We start from the raw sequence: 19,609 nt of genomic DNA, 5'->3' as shown, positions 1-19,609 counted from the left end.
CATATGAGAGCATAGTTAACTCAACAGTACCTGACTCCTCTCCAACGCTCACCGAGCCAGCGTTCGAGTCCGTGTGTCCCAGGCTACTCAGCGTCCATCTGTTCACTGAATCAGCGACTACAAAAGTCTTTCAACATCTGGCGTGGCTGTCACTAGGGACAGAACAATATTCTCCTTTTATCTGGCCTTGAACTGACAGCCATTCTGCCTGGCCTCCTGAGAAGCAAGATGACAGACCTGTGTGCAATTATGCATAACGTTTTGTTTTTGTTTTTGTTTTTTGAGACAGGGTTTCCGAGTAGCTATGGAGCCTGTCCTGGAACTCACTCTGTAGACCAGGCTGGCCTTGAACTCACAGATCGCCCTGCCTCTCCTTCCTGGATGCTGGGATTAAATGTGTGGTCTGCACATTCCTAGCCCACTTTAGCCACATTTATGATTGTGAAAAGAGCCACAGGCAGAGAGAACAATACAGTGCCTCCAGAACCAGTTTTTCTTTTCTTTCTTTCTTCCCCCCCCCCCAGGGAAGAAATTGGAATGCAGGGACTTATTATGTAAGCTAAGTGGGCACTCACCACTCAACCATGCACCCTGCCCCTCTGGGGGATTCTAGGCTCCACCCTGACCACACCCTGTGCCCCTCTGGGGGAGTCTTAGAAAGGGTATCTGTGAAATAAGCTGCGCCAGGGAGATGGAGAGGATGCCATAAAGCCTTGCCAGTAGTTCCCTAGTTGCTTACCAAAGAGAAATAAAAACACACTTCTATCCAAGAACTTAAGTATTATATTAGAACCAAGTATTAGTGTTCTTATCAGCATTAATCGTAGGATTCAAACTCTGACTAGCACTCACAATCCATGCATGGGTAGGTGATGAGCACAACACAGTCATCCACATTGGAGTCTGGCTGGGTCCTGAACCTGTGACATGCGGTGTAGAGCAGGGCCCACAGCCTGCCTAATGCTATCACCCTTTACTTGTATTCTAGTTTTTAAACTTTTTTATTTATGTGTGTATCTTTTTAGGTGTGAGTGCTCTGTCTGCATGCGCGCGTGCAGGCCAGAAGAGGGCACCAGATCCCATTACAGGTGGTTGTGAGCCACCATGTGGTTGCCAGGAATTGAACTCAGGACCTCTGGAGAGGCAGCCAGTACTCTTAACCACTGAACCATCTCTCCAACTCCATGTTACCACCCTTTAATATAGTTCAAGTTGTGGTGACCCCCAACCGTAAAATTATTTTTGCTGTTACCCCCTAACTGTAATTATGCTACTGTTTTGCTTGTTTGTTGTTGTCTCTGCCTCCTGAGTGCTGGGATTAAAGGCATGGGCCACCATGTCTGGCTAATTTCACTACTCTTAGGAAGCATGATGTAAATATGGGCTCTGGAAAACATGGTGCTCAGCAAGGGAACCATGCAGAAGAGTAAAGCATAGTGTGGACCGCACAGGGAAGGCCAGAGCTGGGGGTGCAGATGAGACCAGCATTCGTGCTGCTGGGGAGCGGAGGCGATGGTTCGTGGGGCAAGGGCTTATTTTGGTATAAAGAATGTTCTTGGCTAGGCAGTGGTGGCGCACACCTTATTCCCAGCACTCGGGAGACAAAGGTGGGTGAATCTCTGAGTTCGTGGCCAGCCTGGCCTACAGTTAGTTCCAGGACCGCCAAAGCTATGCAGAAAAACCCTATCTTGCAGACTGGAGAGATGGCTCAGCGGTTAAGAGCATTGCCTGTTCTTCCAAAGGTCCTGAGTTCAATTCCCAGCAACCACATGGTGGCTCAGAACCATCTGTAATGATGTCTGGTGCCCTCTTCTGGCCTGCACACAGACAAAATATTGTATACATAATAAGTAAATAAATATTTAAAAAAGAAACGTATCTTGCAAAACAAAACAATTAGTGACGGTAATAACACTGGTGCGGGGAACAAAGCAGAAGATGTGAAGACGGCACCTAGAGTCCCTCAGTGTGGGGCTGAGAGCGTGGTCGGGATGGAGCTGTGCCTAAAGAGGGGCTGGGGCATGGTCAGGGTGGAGCCCCGCCTAGAATCCCTAGTGAGGGACTGGGGGCGTGGCCAAGATGTAGAGCCCCTCTAATTTATATGCAAGGGACTGGATTCCATCCCCAGCCCCGTCAAAATAGTTTAAAAGAGACAAAGAACCTGGATAGGTATTTCGTGGAGCCTCACTCAACTGCACGGCACGAAACTGCGGAGTGTTACAAAGACCATGAGGTGAACATTGTGGGGCCGGCGTGACAAGGGCGGGGCGATGAAGTTAACAGTTGGAGGCATCTAAAGAGTTGCAGGTGGAGATTAAAGGAGTCAAACAAGGATGGTGTCTTTTGGTCCTTTGAGGAAGCTTAAAACCGTTGGGAGCATGCACTGCTAAAGTATTGAGGACACTAGAGAGGATCAGAGAACCATGAGGAAGCTGGAGAAGCCAAAGTGTTCATGAATGCCTGGAGCTGGGGGCGTGCTCTGCCCAAGCTCTCCTAGGAGCCAGTTAAGCGGACCCCCCAGGAGCAATTCCCCAGCGGACTCCGACCCACAGTACTAACTCTGGCCACTAGGTGGGGTGCAGCGCCTCCTCTGGCATCGCAGGTGCAACGGGGCACCTCAGCCCCGCCCTACCCCACCCCAACCCCAGAGCTCTGCAGACCCCTGGGAACTGGTGTCCTCTCAAACAGGGATTTAAGCTCTCATCAGCTCCTGAAAGCTCCCAGCCTCTTGAATCCCCACTCACACCCCTCCTGCACCAAGAGGGTATGCAGTGGGCATTCAACTTATGCATAATGGGATGACGTAAAAGGCTGGTGTGGCAGGAGAGCTCCCAAGGCACCTTTTGAGCTTGAGTTATTCCACTATGTTCAGCTCTAGGGGGTCTTTCCCCACCCCCACCCCTCCTGCTGGCTCCGGAAGGGGGCGGTGGCCGACGCCCCCAGGAGCCCTGTCACTGATCTCTGGTTGCTGGGTAACGGGTGTGCAGCTGCACCAGGCGTGGGTGACTTTGTGTTGTGCACAGGCTGCGCAGTCAGCCCCCTTCCAAGGTCTCAGAGGGTCCTAGGCCATTCCTGAGTATATCATCAGGCTCCCTCAGTTTCCCCAGGATGTAACTAAGAACCTTGAAGGGTATACAGATGGGGTGGGACATGGGAACCAATCAGACAGACACCGGGGCAGGTTTTTAAAAAAGGGCTTCTTTAATTAAATACAAGGGTGAGAGGCCAGGCAGAATGGAAGAGGAGCACCCCTCCCAGAAAGAACAAACCCCTTAGGACTCCTGCCTTGCCTGTGTCACAGACACTACCTCTCAATGGTTAGACCCAAGTTCAGTGACCCACCAGAACCTGAAGTTAGGGCGAGTTTCCTCCCAAGGTCCCGGGACCCTGAGACCCTGTTGCAGGAAGGGCATGGGACCAGGAGCCGGGATAGAGCAAGATACATCCAAAAGACACAAAATTGGGTCCCAACCCCTACCCCAACTAAGGCATCTCATTTCTGTGTCCAAAGAGAAGGGGCAGATGGAAGTACCTGGGAGGGTGGCTGGCCTAGGACCCTCCGAGCCCAGCTCCAGAAGGGAGGCGTCCCTCCAGGTAGGCTCAGGTGAAGGTGGCTGTACTTACAGCCTCCCTCATTGGATGATGGAAGGTTCTGGAATAAATGGAAATGCCAGAAACCTCCTACAGCCGATATGGGGCAGCTCAACTTTCTCTGGGTTCCCAAACTGCCTTCATAGAAAAGGAAAAGAACCCTAAGAGAAATTCTTCCGGGAGAGACCACCCAACCAACCCTCATGTTCAGGTGAGACCTCCCCCCAACACTCATACCCCTGAGGATAGTGGCCACACAAGGGGGCCCCTGAAACAAGGAACTGGAGCCTGAAAAAAATAGTCTATCCCAGCAAAAGCAAAACAAAACAAAACAAAAACAAAAACAAAAAAAAAACCAAAAAACAACAACAAAAAAACCCGAGCTGTCCCAGAAGGCCCAGGAGCTGAGTCCCTGCTTCCAGTCCTGGAGGCCAAGGCCACCTCTGCAGACACCCAGGAGTGTGGGGGACACGAAGGGCAGGGCAGAGCCCACACAGTCCTATAGAAGATTGTCTGAGACGCAATGCCGCAAAGGCCAAACTCAGGGACCCTAATCCAGTGGGAGTAGGGAGGCAGGGCCCCAGGCACCAGACACCCACTGTCTCTCTCTCACACACACACACCCAGATGGGGGGGGCCAGGCCCCCCACGCCAACAGTCAGAGAGGACAATAAATAATTTGTTTCCCACCTGCCCAACAGCACACCCCAAAGTGGGTGCTGATGCTCGATGAGGGCACCCCCACACCCGCCTGTGCCCCCAACCCTAAGTCCTCTGAGAACTGCAGTTCCTCCTATATTCCCAGGGCTGGGGGTGTGGGTGGCCCCTTACTGAGGGCAGAACCTGTGGACACCTGAGATTTGAGTACCCATGTTGGGGGGTCAGCCAGGCTGCACTCCCTCCATTTCCCTGAACTTCTGCCAATGGCTTTCAGTGGGGTGGGGACAGGTCGGGGCCCACGGGAAGCCCCAGTCACCTATGGCTCTGTGTACCTGTGTCCCAACCTGGAGGAGTGACGAGGGGCTAAAGATTAAGGAGTGGGATTGTGGCGAGGCTTCATGCCCAGTGCCACCCAGGAGAAAAGGCAGAAATGGCAGCAGGGGACACGAGGACCTGCTGACTGCCCGTTTGGGGATTCCTGCAGAGGGGATGGGACAGTTAATCATGGCTATTTACACACAGAGCCCGAGACCACCTCCCAGGCCCCCTGGTGACCCAAGTCCATTCTCAGTCCCCTTGAGGCTTCCTTGATATGGGCTGGGACTCCAGAACACGGGCTCTCCAGAGGACAGATGTCCCTTGATGGAAATCCCTGCCGAGGCCTAGCGAGCAGGCCACTCTCAGGGTGGACAGGCCAGGCTCTATAAGCTGGCAGGAGCTGGGCTAGGGACAGGGCTCGGTGCAGGGCTGCCAGCCAGGCTGCAGGGCAGTGAGTCGCTGGGCGAGGTGCTCCGGGCACCAGGTCGTCGCAGTAGTTCCGGGCGGAAGCCGGGGGTGGCGTCGGGCGTGCTTGGTTAGGTGGTCACTGCGGGTGAAGCGCTTGGTACACAGGGGACAGGGAAACCGCTTCTCGCCTGTGTGCGTCCGGTGGTGGCGGGCCAGCTCATCAGAACGAGCAAATTTCTTGTCGCAGCCAGGCCAGTCACAGGCAAAGGGCCGTTCACCTAGACAAAAGGACAACATGGTGGGTGGGCAGGGGCAAGGAGGGGGTTCCTGTAAACCCCAAGGCTTCCACCCATCTGCAGAAGTCGCCCCAGTTAACACGGTGTCCAGCACTGGGCCGAGGGCCTCCCCAGTATCTGATTTCCATCCAAGCACGAGCCACTAACCTGGCTTATGCGGTGCCAAGAACAGAACCCAGGGCCTTCTACATGCTCGGGGAGCACTCTACATGCTCGGGGAGCACTCTGCCCTGAGCTACAGGCCTGTGGAGGCAGGGTCTTGATATAATATACATGACCCCAGTCAGCCAAGAACAAAGGAAATCTTGCCTCAGCCTCCCAAATGTTGGAGCTACAGAGTGGGCCGTGTCCATGGCTGACCACCCTAATAAAAGGTCCTCGGGCGTCCTAGTCCTCAACAGCATCCTTTCTTCCAAATAACTGCGGGGCACTGAAAGGAGCCATTTTCCGAGTCCTTGTACACACGGATATTGGGCATATCCCCCATACCACGGACCACCAGCAGTCTTGAATCAGACCCGGCTAGTTTCCGTCTGGGGTTCTGAAGCTGGGGTATAACGCAAGTCACCCTGCAATCCCAAGCTTAGCTTAAATTCAATCACCAGGTGTAGAGAGAGGCCCAGGGGCATGGTCTCACAGGAGTCAGTCAGAAGCAGCAGGTGCCTTTGGGCTGAGGCGAGACACCACTAGTCCGCTTCCTCCACTGACCCCTCCCACCGTCCCAGCCTAGCACCCACTGGCCATAGCTCTTGTCCCCCAGAGACACCCCCAACACCAGACTGCACCCTGTGATTAGCACCTTCCAGGCCTCCATGGACCAAGAGGCCCAGGGGCTCACCCAGGGCCCCCATGCCTTGGACCTGGCCTGTCTGGCCCTAGGCTCCAGTTCTGGAGACAGGGCCTGGGTGCTTTGGGTACCCAGAAGCCTGGAATTCTGAAGCACAAGGGTTGGAAGGGAGGCTTGTGTATACAGAACGCGGACCCGAAACCCCTGTACAATTCCCCTCGTGAAAGCGTTCAAACTCTGGAGGCAGGGGGCAGAACCAAGTCACTAGAGACCGGAGGCCTAACCTCTGCTAACTCACAAGGGGACTGGCACCAGGTCACCTGCTGTGGTCCCAGGCTGATCCACTGGGTAACAGGTACTCAGGACTCATGTCCCTCAGAAAGTGGTCAAGGGGCCCTCCAGACAGGATTCATGGAAGTGAGGGAAGGAAGTGGGGAGGCGACCAGAAAGGGGAACAGATACCAGGCTAGGCCGAGGGCCCAAGCGATCTGGTGTCATCTTTGCTGTAAGCAGCTCAAGGGATCCCAGGAGAAAAGGACCCAAGGAAGGGGAGGGGAAGTGGGCGGGTCCAGCACTAGGCGGGACACAGCCAACCCTGGGCCCAGGAAGCAGCCAGAAGAAAACTATCTTCATCCGGCCCCCTGCAAACCACACCCCCACCATGGGGGTGCAGAGGCCAGGAAACTGCTTCTGGGGTGCCCATGTGCCAATTCTGCATGTCATCCAGGCAACCTCAGGAAGTTGCGACCCTATGCAGTAAAGGAAGAGAGAGGGATCATTGTTTCTAGAAGGCTGTCAGCAGTCCTTAGCATTTCCAAAGTGTCCCCTAAATGATTCGAAATGCCAGGTCAGCGGGCCCAAAAGTCTCAGAAAGGACTCCTCCTCCTCCCCTACCCAAGCTTCAGCACAGTGCCCAAGGGGCTCATTCTGAGAGGGAGGGATGCTTGGTTATGGGGTGAGGGAACAGATCCTGGGTGACAGAACTATGTCCTATGTCCGTCCAAGGGGGACATGTAATCCTGTCGCCATTTTGCGGACAGAGGAGAGGAGGGAGGGGGTGTGAGAAAAGGGGACACCCCCCTAGCTTATTTCCCCCTTCAGGGCCTCCCTGTGGGGCTGACTCCCACCTCTCGCCACCTCATTCCACTTAGCCAGGAGCAGGTCGCCAGCCCGCCGGGAACTCAGCTGCTGCACGTAGCTCGGCGGTGCATAGGCAGTCCTAACCGGCTTTGCTCACGTGGTCCAGCTCCCGCCCTGGGGGAGGCAGAGCCGCCAGCCAGGGTCGCCTGGGGGGGGGGGGGTTGCTGAGCCAGGAGCCTGCCAGACCCCGCCCCACGCTAAGGTATTGGGGGAGCGCACGTGTGCACATCAGTGGCGATAGTAGGCGCACGGGGCGCACCCACCCTACTCCACCCCCCACCGCAACGTCGGGTGAACACTTGCCAAATACCTGGCCTGGCTGGGCTACTGTAAGTATCTCGATCTATCTAGAGAGCTGGGAGCTGGAGTTAACTTGGGGGAGCTGCAGGCGAGTCCCCTCACAGCTCCAGGCTACTTGACTGCAGGGAGGAGAAGGGTCAGGTGGGTGGGGACCACTCAGGAAGGGCCCTGTGGGCTTGGCTGTGGACTTGACCCTCTGACTCAGGCGGGGCTGGGGTGAGCTGGGGACAACTCCGGAGCTCTATGTGCTCTGCAGCCTCTAAAACATGGAGGTTGTGACATCCTGTGAACTTGTTCCAGGAGTGGAATGGCCAGCAGAGGGGGACCATCAGCCTAGCCTCACCCTTCCCTGTGGAGCATTATCCCTGCAGTGCCCCCCTCCACTCTGATGGTGGTCTCCCAATATGTTTGTTTGTCCTTCCCCAACACCCAGCTGTGAGCTAGGTTCCTAAAATGCCTGAGTACGGCATTCAGTGGGTGCTTAATGCTTACTGTGGGAAAGTCTATAGGACTGGACTCCCACTATCTGCCCATGTATGGGGCTAGTGAATGCCTCTTGCCACCAGAGGGACCTTAACCCTAACCTGAGTTAGATCCCCAGGACCAATATGGTGGGAGAGAATCAACTCTCCAAGATGTCCTCCGACCTTCACATATGCACCATGACACGCACATATGACCCTCTCTCTCTCTCTCTCTCTCTCACACACACACACACACACACACACAAGCACACAGTAAATTAAAAAAAAATCATTAAACCAGGTGGTGGCAGCGGCAGAGGCAGAGTTGGCCTTTAATCCCAGCAGAGGCAGGTGGATCTCTGACTTTGAGACCAGCCTGGTCTACTGAGTGAGTTTCAGGCTAGTTAGGGCTACTGGGATAAAACTGTCTCAAAGCCAGGCGGTGTTGGCACACGCCTTTAATCCCAGCACTCAGGAGGCAGAGTGAGTTCCAGGACTGGCAGGGCTACACAGGGAATAAATAAGTAAATAAACAAAACAAACCTTGTCTCAAAAGTTCTCCAATTAAAGGGGGACAGCAGGGCCTTGCATCCCCTTCTCCCTCCCAGAGGGCCAGGATGTCTGACTACTTCCCCCCTCTCGGGAGCTCTTGAGACTGGGAAGTAAGGACATCACCCCACGAGACTACGCTACTTCTCAGGACACAACCAACCCACCCCTCCAAAGGGCAGTCAGGCCTCTGGCTGGTATCATTTGCCAACTCCCACCCCATCTGGGCTGCTTTTATCAGAAGCCCGGGTGGGGGTGTGGTTATCACCCCCAGCAATGTAGCCAGCCCCAGCTGCTGTGTCCTCCAAGGAGGAGCTGAGTAGGCTAGCAATACCCAAAGGCCACCTGAACCCCTTTCTACAGGGCTTCAAATCACACTGGGAATCTTGCTCCTCTGCCTGCAGGTGACCAGGCTCCTTCCCATTTCAGGCCTTAGTTTCCCCATCTGTCTCTCCTCCTGGAAACAGCTTCAGACAAATTAGAGCCACTTCTAGGGCTGTTGACTGCAAAGCTAGGGGAGGCCCTAGCCTTTTGGCACCCCACCACCTCAGACACCACCTGACTCTTCCATCCTAAGCCCTCCTCTATAAAGAGAAAGGCAAGTCAGCGAGACACCCCAACCTTCAGTAGCCCTCATAATCCCGTCCTAGGCTAGCCTGCTGTTCCCGGCCCCGCCCAGCTACAGGGTTACGGGTAAGCAAATCTGTCCTTCCCCACCTTCAGACATCACGTTTAGTGGGCACAGGACAGAAGACGCCCACAGTGACCCTGCACAATCCCAATAACCACAAATACTAACATTTTTTCAGTCATATGTAATGTTTTACATTAGTGTGTGTCCACAGAAGCGTGTGCTCCACGGTGCATGTGGAGGTCAGTCAGTGGCAGGTCAGGGTGTACTTCCTTCAGTGATGCAGGCCTCTGGGATGCAGAAGGCTTTGCAGCTACCACCCCCGTTACCCTAATGTTTCTCAGACCTAAGGAAACAGGATTTCCAAATAATATACTAGAGGTGACCAGAGGCCCTCCAGCAGATACTGGGCAGTATCTGGGGACACGTGTGGCTGTCCCAATTAGGGAGAGCCCATGGCATGGAAGTAGGCAGAGGCCGTCCTGCAGCACCTAGGACACTTTACTGAGAACAACCTGGACCCAGAGGGGTGAGACCCCGCGTGGATGAAGTCAGGTCTCTCAAGCTTCAGGGACCGGATCAAGGGACCCCCCCCCCCCCCGCTCCTCCGCCCAGGTCTAGGGAGAGAGGATGCCAGAGATGGAGGGGGCTTGACGAGCAGAATCAGCAGCCAGCCTCTCCTCCCGCCCCCGCCCCAAGGCTGGCTCTCTTGCAGTATCCATGGCAACCACGTCAACATCTCCCACAGCCTCTAAAGTCCTTCTCCACCCCAAGCAGGGGCTGGGATAACTGTGACGTCCAGGAGTGCCAAGCTCTGCCTACTGCCTGCAGTCCCTTGGATGGGGGTGTTCTGTAAACCGCTAGGTCTCTATACCCCCAAGTACAACAGCATGGACATAATGGGGCCCTTTGCCCTGTTCTGTCTCTGTCTGGATCCAGTCTCTAGGCAGGCATGAGTGGCTGTGTGGAGGCACGGCTCCCCTCCCAGTGCACAGTCTTGGGACATGGCTCTGCAGGGGAACAGATCTATCTACCCCTGCTCTGCAGCAGAGGTGAGTCCCACTGGCCCTGGGACACATCCTGTGCCAGCTTCCCCTTCTATGGAAGAGGCTCGTTAAGTCAGAGGTGGCTCTTGCTTGTAATCAGGAGAAAGCTGAAGCAGGAGGATTGCCTCAAGTTTCAAAGCCAGTCTGGGCTACAGAGTGAGAACTTGTCTCAAAAAAAAAAAAAATGAGGCTTTTAAATTAACTGTATGGTTCCAAGTATGGTGGCCCACGCCATTAATCCTAGCCTTCGGGAGGCAGGATCAGGCGGATCTCTGTGAGTCTGAGGCCAGCCTGGTCTACAGATCGAGTTCCAGGACAGCCAGGGCTACATTAAGATAGACAGGAGTCTATCAAAACAATCGTTTAAATTAACTATATAGCAATACTTAAGTCTACGTGATTCCCAGACACCCCAAAAATATAACATTAAGGGGTCTGGATTCAACACGGCTCTCCTAGTCGCACAAATGGTTACTATAAGGGGAGTTTGGGGACATGAGACCCAGGAAGGGCATCGCATCCGCCCCCACCGTAAAGAACTGCCTGTAGTCATCCGGTGGACTTCACTTCTTGGGCCTCAGTTTCTCTGGCATATCAGGTCAAGCTCCCTCCTCGCTTAGGGGCACCTTGCAGCCATTGACAGACAGACAACAGAACTGTCTTTTGATGTCCCAGGGGTGGGGGAATGTGCTGGATTCCTCTTTCACAGACCCCAAGAAGCCAAGTTCTAGGAGCTAGAAAGAATACAGGTGTCAGCCATGCAGCCTAGCTCAGTCAGCTCCCATTACCGTACAGCCAAAATCATTTGTGAGCCAGGACACCCTGGACTGCAGTCGGTGGGAAGGAAAGCTCTTTCTCAAGAGTCACACTCACACACACACACACACACAAAAAAACACAAACAAAATCTACCTTGCTATCTCTTTCCCCTTGAAATGTTCTACAGAGATAAATGTGTAGCTGTGTAGCAACAGACTGGGGAGCCGCCCGCCCCAAGTTCTATCCATCTGCACACCAACATGGGGCAGTCCCCGGACCGTGGTCACAGGAACTAAGGACAGCAGCTGAGGGACAGTGAGAGCAGGCACCATCCATGCCCACCCTCTCTGGCTCAGCAGACACCAAAGATGGCGCCTCCAACCCACTACCTACCCTGAATATGCCTGAAGCCACCCACACAGCAAAGGAGGCTGAGACTCTCTCCCAGTGTGGCTACAATGGGAGCCCCTGGACCAAGTTCTCTTTGGGTGCCCTGTTGCCCACAGCAAGAGAGGGGCAGCCTCTATCTTTTATGTGGAGATGGTAGACCAAAAGCAGGTAAGTTAGGCGGATGACAGAGGCGGGTCGCCCTATCCCCGGGGAAGCAGCAAGGCTGTTCATTCCACCACCGCTAAAGAGGTGGACTATCAGATCCTAGTGCACACTCCCAGCTAAAATGGATAAAGCCTTGGGGCGACCAGGACAAATATGAAACAGCCAGTGCCTGGCAAAACGGTTTCCCCTAACCAATCCCGAGGGACTGGACTTCCCAGAAACTCCGGTGTGGCTAAGTCTCGCTGCCCACCTTGGACTTTGCGCAGATCCATCACAGGTGTGTGAAGTGCGCAAACACGGGGTTGGGTGGGGGTTGTGGTGGAGATTTTAATTTCCAGTTTCCCATTGCACTGAAGACCCAAGCCCCCAACTTCAGATTCAGATCGCGGCCTCCCTCCACCACAAGTACACAGAACGGAAAGGAAACCACCTTCTCACCCCCACCACCCCCTGGCCCCGCGCCAAGTACTTCGCCGCCCTCCAGAGGGAATCCGCGTTAGATACCCCGGAGGCAGTGACCAGGATCCTCCCACCCTCTTCACAGATAAGGAAACTGAGGCTGGGGGTGGGGGGGACCGAGGAAGAACTGCGGAACCGGATGTTCTGATCACTTAGCGCAAGAGACCATGAGCGCTGAGAAACAGGACAAGAACACGAAGCGGGACTAAAGGGGTGAGAAGCCGGGGGACACGATCGCGCGCGGTGGGCCCACCGTGCAGGGGTGGATCCCGAACAGCCACCAGGGCCGCCCTCCGCGCGCGGCCCGACCGCGTGGCCGCCACGCCCCCTGCGTGCGCCCCACCCACCATGTCCCCGCCTTCCCGGTCGGCGGGGTGGCGGTGGCTGAGGGCCGGGCGCGCCCCCCTCCCCGCCCCCCACGCGCCACGCAGTTTTGGGGTTCCCAGTGAGGTGGGGGAAGGGGGCTTCCCGAGAGCGCTCCAACGCTCCCCCTGAATCCCACGGGGGCTAGAAACGTGGGGATTACCTGTGTGCGTCCGCAGGTGTGACTTGAGGTGCGAGGACTTGTAATAGGCTTTGGCGCAGCCTGGGAAGGGGCAGCGGTGACTCTTGGCGGCGCCGGGGGCGCGGCCCGAAGACGGCGACGAAGCGGCCGAGGAGGAGACCGGAGAGGTGCCCCCCGCGGTGCTGGCTGCGGCGGCGACTCCCGGCCCGCCTCGCAGATCAGCCAGGATGCTGGCGGCCAGCAGGTGGGGCGCAGCAGTGGCGCCTCCCGGCCCCGGAACGGTGGCTGGCGGTGGCGGTGCCCCAGGGGTCCCCGGCGGCGTGGCCTCACGGCGCGTGGCGCGCACATCCAGGCCGGCTGTGGGGCCCGCGCCCTCGGGGCCGGGATGCCCGCGATGCACCACGGCTCCAGAGGAGATGGCCATGAGGACGTCGGCGGCGAAGTAATCCACGCACGCCACGGCCGCCGACATGCCGAGCAAGGACGCGCGGGCACAGGATCGGCGGCGGGAGAGAAGCGGAGGTGGCGGGAGCTGCGCCCGTCCGGCCGGCGGCGGCTGCTGGAGTGCGGGAGGCGGAGGAGGAGAGGGAGGAGGGGAGGGAGGAGGCGGCCCCGGCGCGCCGCCGCCGCCCGCGCTCAGCCCCGCCCCGCCCCGCCTGACGCGCCCTGACGCACCGGAGCCCGCGGGGGCGGCCGCGGCCCGCCCCGCCCGGAGGACGCCCCCTCGGGGCTCAGTGGCCACTCCCTCCCACCGCGGTCACGCCCCCTTCTGCCGCGCCCTCCACCGTCCGGGGAGTCGCGCGCCACCGCGAGTGGGCGGAGCTCACTCTGCCAGCTGCCAGTCCTTCCCCACTTCCACACCCTTGTGCACTGGCAGAGCACCCGGCGACCCCCAGCACCCTAGATCGTGCCCTCTCCACACAAGAAAAAGCCAAACGGAAAGAAACCCGGCCCGCCGCCTGATACGCACTACCCCCACCGGTGGCCTTTCCGGATTGCCACCACCCCACGCGCTAAGAGTTACGCCCACTCGGCGACACGCCCACAAGCCCTACCCCAGTCTCGGATGCCCCACCTCCCTCCCCAGTGCGCGCCACGCCTCCTCCGGGTCCGCGCTCCATCTCCTCCTGGACGCGCCCACCACGCTGTGCCGGGTGCACAGACGCCGGGAATCCTCCCCTCGCCAACTTGTCCCTCCCCCCACACACAAGCACTGGGGCGCACCCCTGTCCGCGAAGGGGAGGGGACGGCTGGGATCCGCACGTGGCCAGGGTGGGGGTGCGGAAGCCCGCGTCCCCGCCCCCGGGCCACGTGCGCGACCCTTCCCCCCCTTCCTCGCCCTGGCGCCTGGCAGGAACCCGGCAGTGCTGATTCCCCATTTCTGGGGTCCCCAATGCCATGCATGTCTTGGGGCCAAAATATTCCCGCGGGGGGACTTTGGAACGTACACCCCTACACCCCACTTGGCCGAGCGAATCTGTAGAGTTCGTTTTTGCGCACGGAGATTCGGGAATAACCGGAATGGCAAAAATGAGTGGGGCTGCAGTAAAAAGGTCTGTCTCGGTCACCCGCTCGAAGCTAGGGACACTGGAGTTCCGGCCGTTCCTTTCCTTCCTCGGTTGAGGGCCCTGGAGACTGGAGCAGAGAAACTGCGGCTAGCTAATGGAGCGATTGCAAACTCCCGCGGATGATTCGGCCAAGTTGTGAAATGATGGTCCCCTAAAAGCCCCAGGCCCCAGTCGCCCGGTGCGCGGAAGTCGGCGCCCAGGCTCCCGCCCCTTCCTAACTCCCGCCCGGTTGTGGAGGCCATGCAGTGGCCCAGGCGGCCTCCAGGGGGCGAAGCAAGCCAGCCGACAGCAGTCTGTCAGTCAAGGCTCCTCACGGTTGTTCCCAGCAAAGGCTAGACAGTGGCAGTGATCCCTGAGTGTCATTTCTACCTTCCCCACATGCACCCCCAGCTGACTTCCTCAGGTTCTACCTCTCTGCCCTCGGGTCAGCCATGTTTCCCCAGAACCCTCTGTAGTGGGTGGTGACACCTATGTTCCTCAATGACTGAAGTTGGATACTCTGGCGGGGGGGGGGGGGGGGGGGGGGGGGGGGGGGGCAACAATACTCTGACTGGACAGAAGTGGGCCAGGAGGACACACCCGCCTTTCTTTCCCAGGCTTGAACTCCAACAAACCAGAACCATGTAGATCCTGGCCCAGCTTCTGCGTCTTTGAAGGTAAGGGCGGTATCCTTCCTGCAGGAATTTGTTGCCCTCCCTCCTCACCCTTGCACCCACCCTTGGCATCCCTAGACACACACACACCACACACACACACACACGAAGAGACATGGACAGTCCTTTGCTGAGAACTACAGCCAGGATGAATGAAGACAAGGGCAACCCTTGGCTCAAGAGGTCACACCTAACGGCCCTACAGTGATAAGGTTTGTAAGGCCACCCACCCACCAGGTGGTGCCACTTAGCCTGCCCCAACCATATATCCTTAGACCCCCTAGTGATCCGTCTGTGATCCATACCTGCCGTCACCAGGAGCAGCCCCGAGAGGGTGCTCATATACAACTCCTGCACGTTCTCCTTACATCCCAGCCCCCACCCCCTGCAAGTCAGTTTGACACTATGTGTCAAACCATGGAAGCTGCTGCTGACCCAGGAGGGACCTGACCTTACAGATGGTACTGTCAAAGCTGGAACCCTGTGCACAGGATTCTGGCACTGAGGGTTCTGGGAAACTACCCAGCTTGCTCCCACAAGGCCTGGCCGGTGAGAATCCCCTTTCTCCTTCCGTGATAGTACCCCTGGGACTCAGGCACAGGCCCCTGGGGATCCATGGGTGATTTTTATCTCCAGACAGGATCTAGGTGGGCCACAGGTCTAAGCTACTGTGACTACCCAGTTAGCTATATGTATTTTAAGGCTTTTTTGATATGGGGTTTCTCTGTGTAGCCCTGGCTGTCCTGGAACACACTGTGTAGACCAGGCTGGCTTCAAACTCACAAGAGATTCACTTCCCCTGTCTCCCAAGTGTTGGGACTAAGGTGTGACCACCACACCAGGGCTCAAAGGTGAATTATTAAGCACCCTGTTCAGAGCTCTGAGTTCCATTAAGGGACAGGATAGATCCCAGAGGTCTGTCGTCTCCTTGGGTCTCACAATGTGCCTGTTTTGCCTATTCTGACTCTACAGAGACTTGGGACAGGTATGACCACAGACCCAGGTCATTGCTGCTTCCAAGCCCTGTGGCTGAGGAAGGTCAACGCCAAATGCTCCAGCACCCAGACAGCCACTTCCTAAGACTGGCTTGATCCATGGCACAAGTGGAACTATGGACAGGGCTGCATGGGCCATGCTCTTTGTCTCTGTTTGTGTGGAGGGTTGTTTTTAATTGTCTGGGCATGTAGTACACACCTTTAATCCTAACACTCCCAAGGCGGAGGCAGGAGATCAGGAGATTATTCTAGTCTATATAGTAAATTTCAGACCAGCCTGGGTTTTGTAAAATCCTGTTTAAAATACCAGCACCGAGGCCAGGCGGGTGGCGCAAGCTTTTAATCCCAGCACTTGGGAGGAAGAGGCAGGCAGATCTGAGTTAGAAGCAAGCCTGGGCTACAGATAGAAGAATTCAAGGATAGTCAGGGCTACACAGAGAAAGGCTGTTCCAAAATACAATAAAATAAAATTGCAGCATTGAGAAACAAAAATCCAAAATAAATAAATCTGACTGAATCACAAACATGCACCATCAGCCAAAGGTAGCCACGTGCTTAACACATCCTTGTCCACTGTATACCCTGATAAGGGAGGTAACTGTCACAGACCTATTCCAAGTCCAAAGAGATGATGCATTCAGGAGAAATCTGAACCCCAAGGCAGGCATCGGCCTTTCTTGCCCTCACGTGGGTCCAGCTGCTGTACACAGAGAGCCCTCAAGACTAGAGGACAGAATGACCTGAACATCAGGCGTGGGGAGGTTCGTGTCCCTGTTCGATGGGTTCATCTAGGGCACATCTGATCGGGTATCCTCAACTCTGGGGGCCACTAAGTCACTTAGGAGTTAAGCCATGTGTCGAGAGCATGGCTGACCGCAGGACCTGTGGCCATGGACTGGACCAGGAAACCACTGCCACTGCGGTGTCAATCAGTGTGGCTGGGACATTCACAAAATGGAGGGCTAAGGTAGGCCCTGTTCCCAGGTGTTACCAAAGCGGGGAGGGCTTCCTGGGGTCAACAGTGGCCTCTGGGAAAGGGGTGTGTGTAAAATGAGCTTAGGGCGTAGGGAAAACAAGACTAAAGAGAGCTACAGACATAACCTAGAAGCTGGGGTGACTGTCCAGTCCAAAGTCCCCAAAGCTCACACTCTCCACACCCCATACAAGGCTCTGGCCGTCACACTCTGCATCTTGTGGGAAACGGGTAGACAGAAAACACACACAGGTGCACAACCCCCAGAGGCCTGTGGTTGCTGCCGAGAGACACGGGGTGAAACTGCGGCACCGGCAACTGAGCTGTGATGTGGGAGCCCCGGGCCCTCATCCAACAGAGGGAGCCAACGGGAGGTTAGAGCTGTTATTTAACACAACAGTTTCATTAGAATTTTATCTCTAAATATGAGCGATTTGCATTCGTTTCTTGTTTGCTTTTGCAGCTGCTCACAGGGCGATACTAGGCGAGGCTCCATCCTGACCACACCTCCAGCTCTACAAAGACTGTTAGAATGAAAGGAGAGGAGATCTTTTGCTGTTCATAGGACTGAGGGGAGACAGGACCTGAGAGTATGAGGAGTTCCTACAACTTGAGTTGCCAGGCGGTGGTGGTGCACGCCTTTAATCCCAGCACTTGTGAGGCAGAGGCAGGTGGATCTCTGTGAGTTCGAGGCCAGCCTGGTCTACAGAGGAAGTTCCAGGACAGGCTCCAAAGCTATACAGAGAAACCCTGTCTTGTAAAACCAAGGAGGGAAGAAACAGACTTTAGTTTTTGCAACAGTGAGACGGTTAGAGGTCTCGAATCCTCCTATGAGCAATGTAGGGAGGTTGGGGTATGTGGATACCAACCGTCAGGCCAACCTGGTCTACATGGCAATTCCAGGATAGTGAGGGTTACACAGGAAGATCTTGTCACAAAGAGACAGGATTGGGGGCACCCTGAAGACACTGCTCAGGGTTTAAGGTCACTTGCTGGACTTTCCAGAGGATCCGAGGTCAGTTTCCAAGCCCCATGGCAGGCGGCTCATGATCACCTGCAACTCTGACTTCAGAGGACCTCTTCCAGCCTCAGGCTCCTGTTCACACATAGGATTTGCTCACACAGACGCACATTAACTTGTGTAAAAGAAAAAACTACCCCAATTGTAGAAGAAAACAAAGTATCTTATGCACTTGAAAGTTCAGGTAATTTTTCTTTATATGATGACTTGCAAGGTAAAGCTGGGCAGTGGTGGCACATGCCTTTATTCCTACCTCTTGGATCACGGTGGGTTCTGTGTCAGCCCATGGGAAGCAGGCACATCTCTGTGACTGAGACCAGCCTGGTCTATAGAGAGAGTTTCAAGACAATGAGGGCTACACAGAGAAACCCTGTCTCAATAAAACAAAATACAAAAGCAAGATACATTACCAGGCAGATTGGTGGCATACAGCTGCCATTCCAGCCTCAGGAAACAGAGGCCAGAGGATCAGGAATTTATGGTCAGCCTGGGCAACAGTGAGTTTGAGACGCTCTCAAAATGCCCAAATAAATTTTTAAAAATACAGATTTAAAACCACCACGAAGTCATTGGTCCACACCTCTGGTTGCTGCATCCTCAGGCGGAAGCAGGCGGTCTCTGTCAGTTCCAGGAAAGATCCTGTTTCAAAATACAATGGGGGGGGGGGGGGTCTAGCGTGGTTCAGAGCATGTGCTACCTTTGCAGGGATTTCCAGCACCGATGTGGGGCAGTTCACAGCCACCTGGAACTCCAGGGGACCTGAGACCCTCTTCCTGCCTCCCTGGGCACCAGCCTATAGGCCAAGCACCCACACACTTAAATGACCTGTGTGTAGGAGCTCAGGGTCCACAGACTTTGGATGCCCTGGAGCTGGAGTGACCGGAACTGAGCCGGGTCCTCGGCAAGAGCAACAGGTACCCTTATCCACTGAGCCTTCTCTCCAGCCCCCCAGTTTCCTTAATGTATAAGATGCTTTAGCAAACAACAAAACCAACTGGGTAGAAAAAGGCCGTAAAATACAGACTATTTAAATATACATCTTTATAATAAATGTACATTTATCCGACTTTTAAATAACTCTAGTGACAGAGATGGCTATTACAAAACAGCATACGGAAGCATTTTAAAAGCTGGCAGGAGGACCAGCCAGATGGCTCAGTGAGTAGACACTTGCCTTCAAGCCTGATTACCTGAACTCCGTCCCAAAACTGCACATGGCGAGAGAACTGATTTCTGTCAGTTGACCTCTGACCTCTGCACATGCTGGGGCACATGTGCCTCACCCCAAATAAATGAGGGTTTTTTGTTGTTTATTCATTTGAGACAGGGTTTTTCTGTGTAGCCCTGCCTGTCCTGGAACTCCCTCTGTAGACCAGGCTGGCCTTGAACTCACAGAGATCCACCTGCCTCTGCCTGGGATTAAAGGCGTGCGCCACCAAGCCCCAGCCTGGCTGGTTGTTTACACTGGCTCCTATGCTGGCTCATCAGGCCTCACTCCAGCAGTGGGGAGATCGAGGTCGTGGGACTGCCTCTCATTGAAGGCCAGTTACATGGTGAGTTTCAGTTTGCCAGGCTAAAAACAGAGATTCTGTATCAAAACAAAAGGGGGGGGCTGCACCCCAAGTACCACAGAAACCAAGTGTGGCAGGCCTCAGGGTCAGTTCAGGATCAGGTCAGGATCACAGCAAGCTACAGAGTAAGACCATGACTCAAAAAGCAGGAAGAGGGTTGGGGCCACAGCTCAGCAGGTGGAATGTTCTCCACCCACAGGGAGAACCTGGTTCCAGCACCCAGAAAACCAGACTTTGTGGCCAGCAACAGCTGGGCTTGAGACGGTCTCACTCGCTCTGTACCCTGTGCTTCCCTCCATATTGGTGGCAATCCTCCTGTCTCAGTCTGATTCCAGGATGACCGGCTGGGGACAAGGCTTG

General features: G+C 55.5%; 1 protein-coding gene across 1 annotated transcript; it reads right to left on the bottom strand.

Annotated features, from left to right (window-relative positions):
• Positions 1 to 3,178: 3,178 nt before the first annotated feature.
• Klf16 (KLF transcription factor 16) lies at positions 3,179 to 13,088 on the bottom strand. The gene is given in 3 exon segments (XM_085692493.2): positions 3,179 to 5,084; positions 5,086 to 5,255; positions 12,490 to 13,088. Coding segments are annotated over 3 exon segments (753 nt in total). The 5' UTR covers positions 12,941 to 13,088; the 3' UTR covers positions 3,179 to 4,952.
• Between the last annotated feature and the right edge of the window lie 6,521 nt (positions 13,089 to 19,609).

Source organism: Myodes glareolus, chromosome 8 (assembly GCF_982192425.1).
Source record: "Myodes glareolus chromosome 8, mMyoGla1.1, whole genome shotgun sequence".
NCBI classification, from domain to species: domain Eukaryota; kingdom Metazoa; phylum Chordata; class Mammalia; order Rodentia; family Cricetidae; genus Myodes; species Myodes glareolus.
Note: the sequence above shows the minus strand (reverse complement) of the source record. Positions and strands in the feature narration are given on the sequence as shown.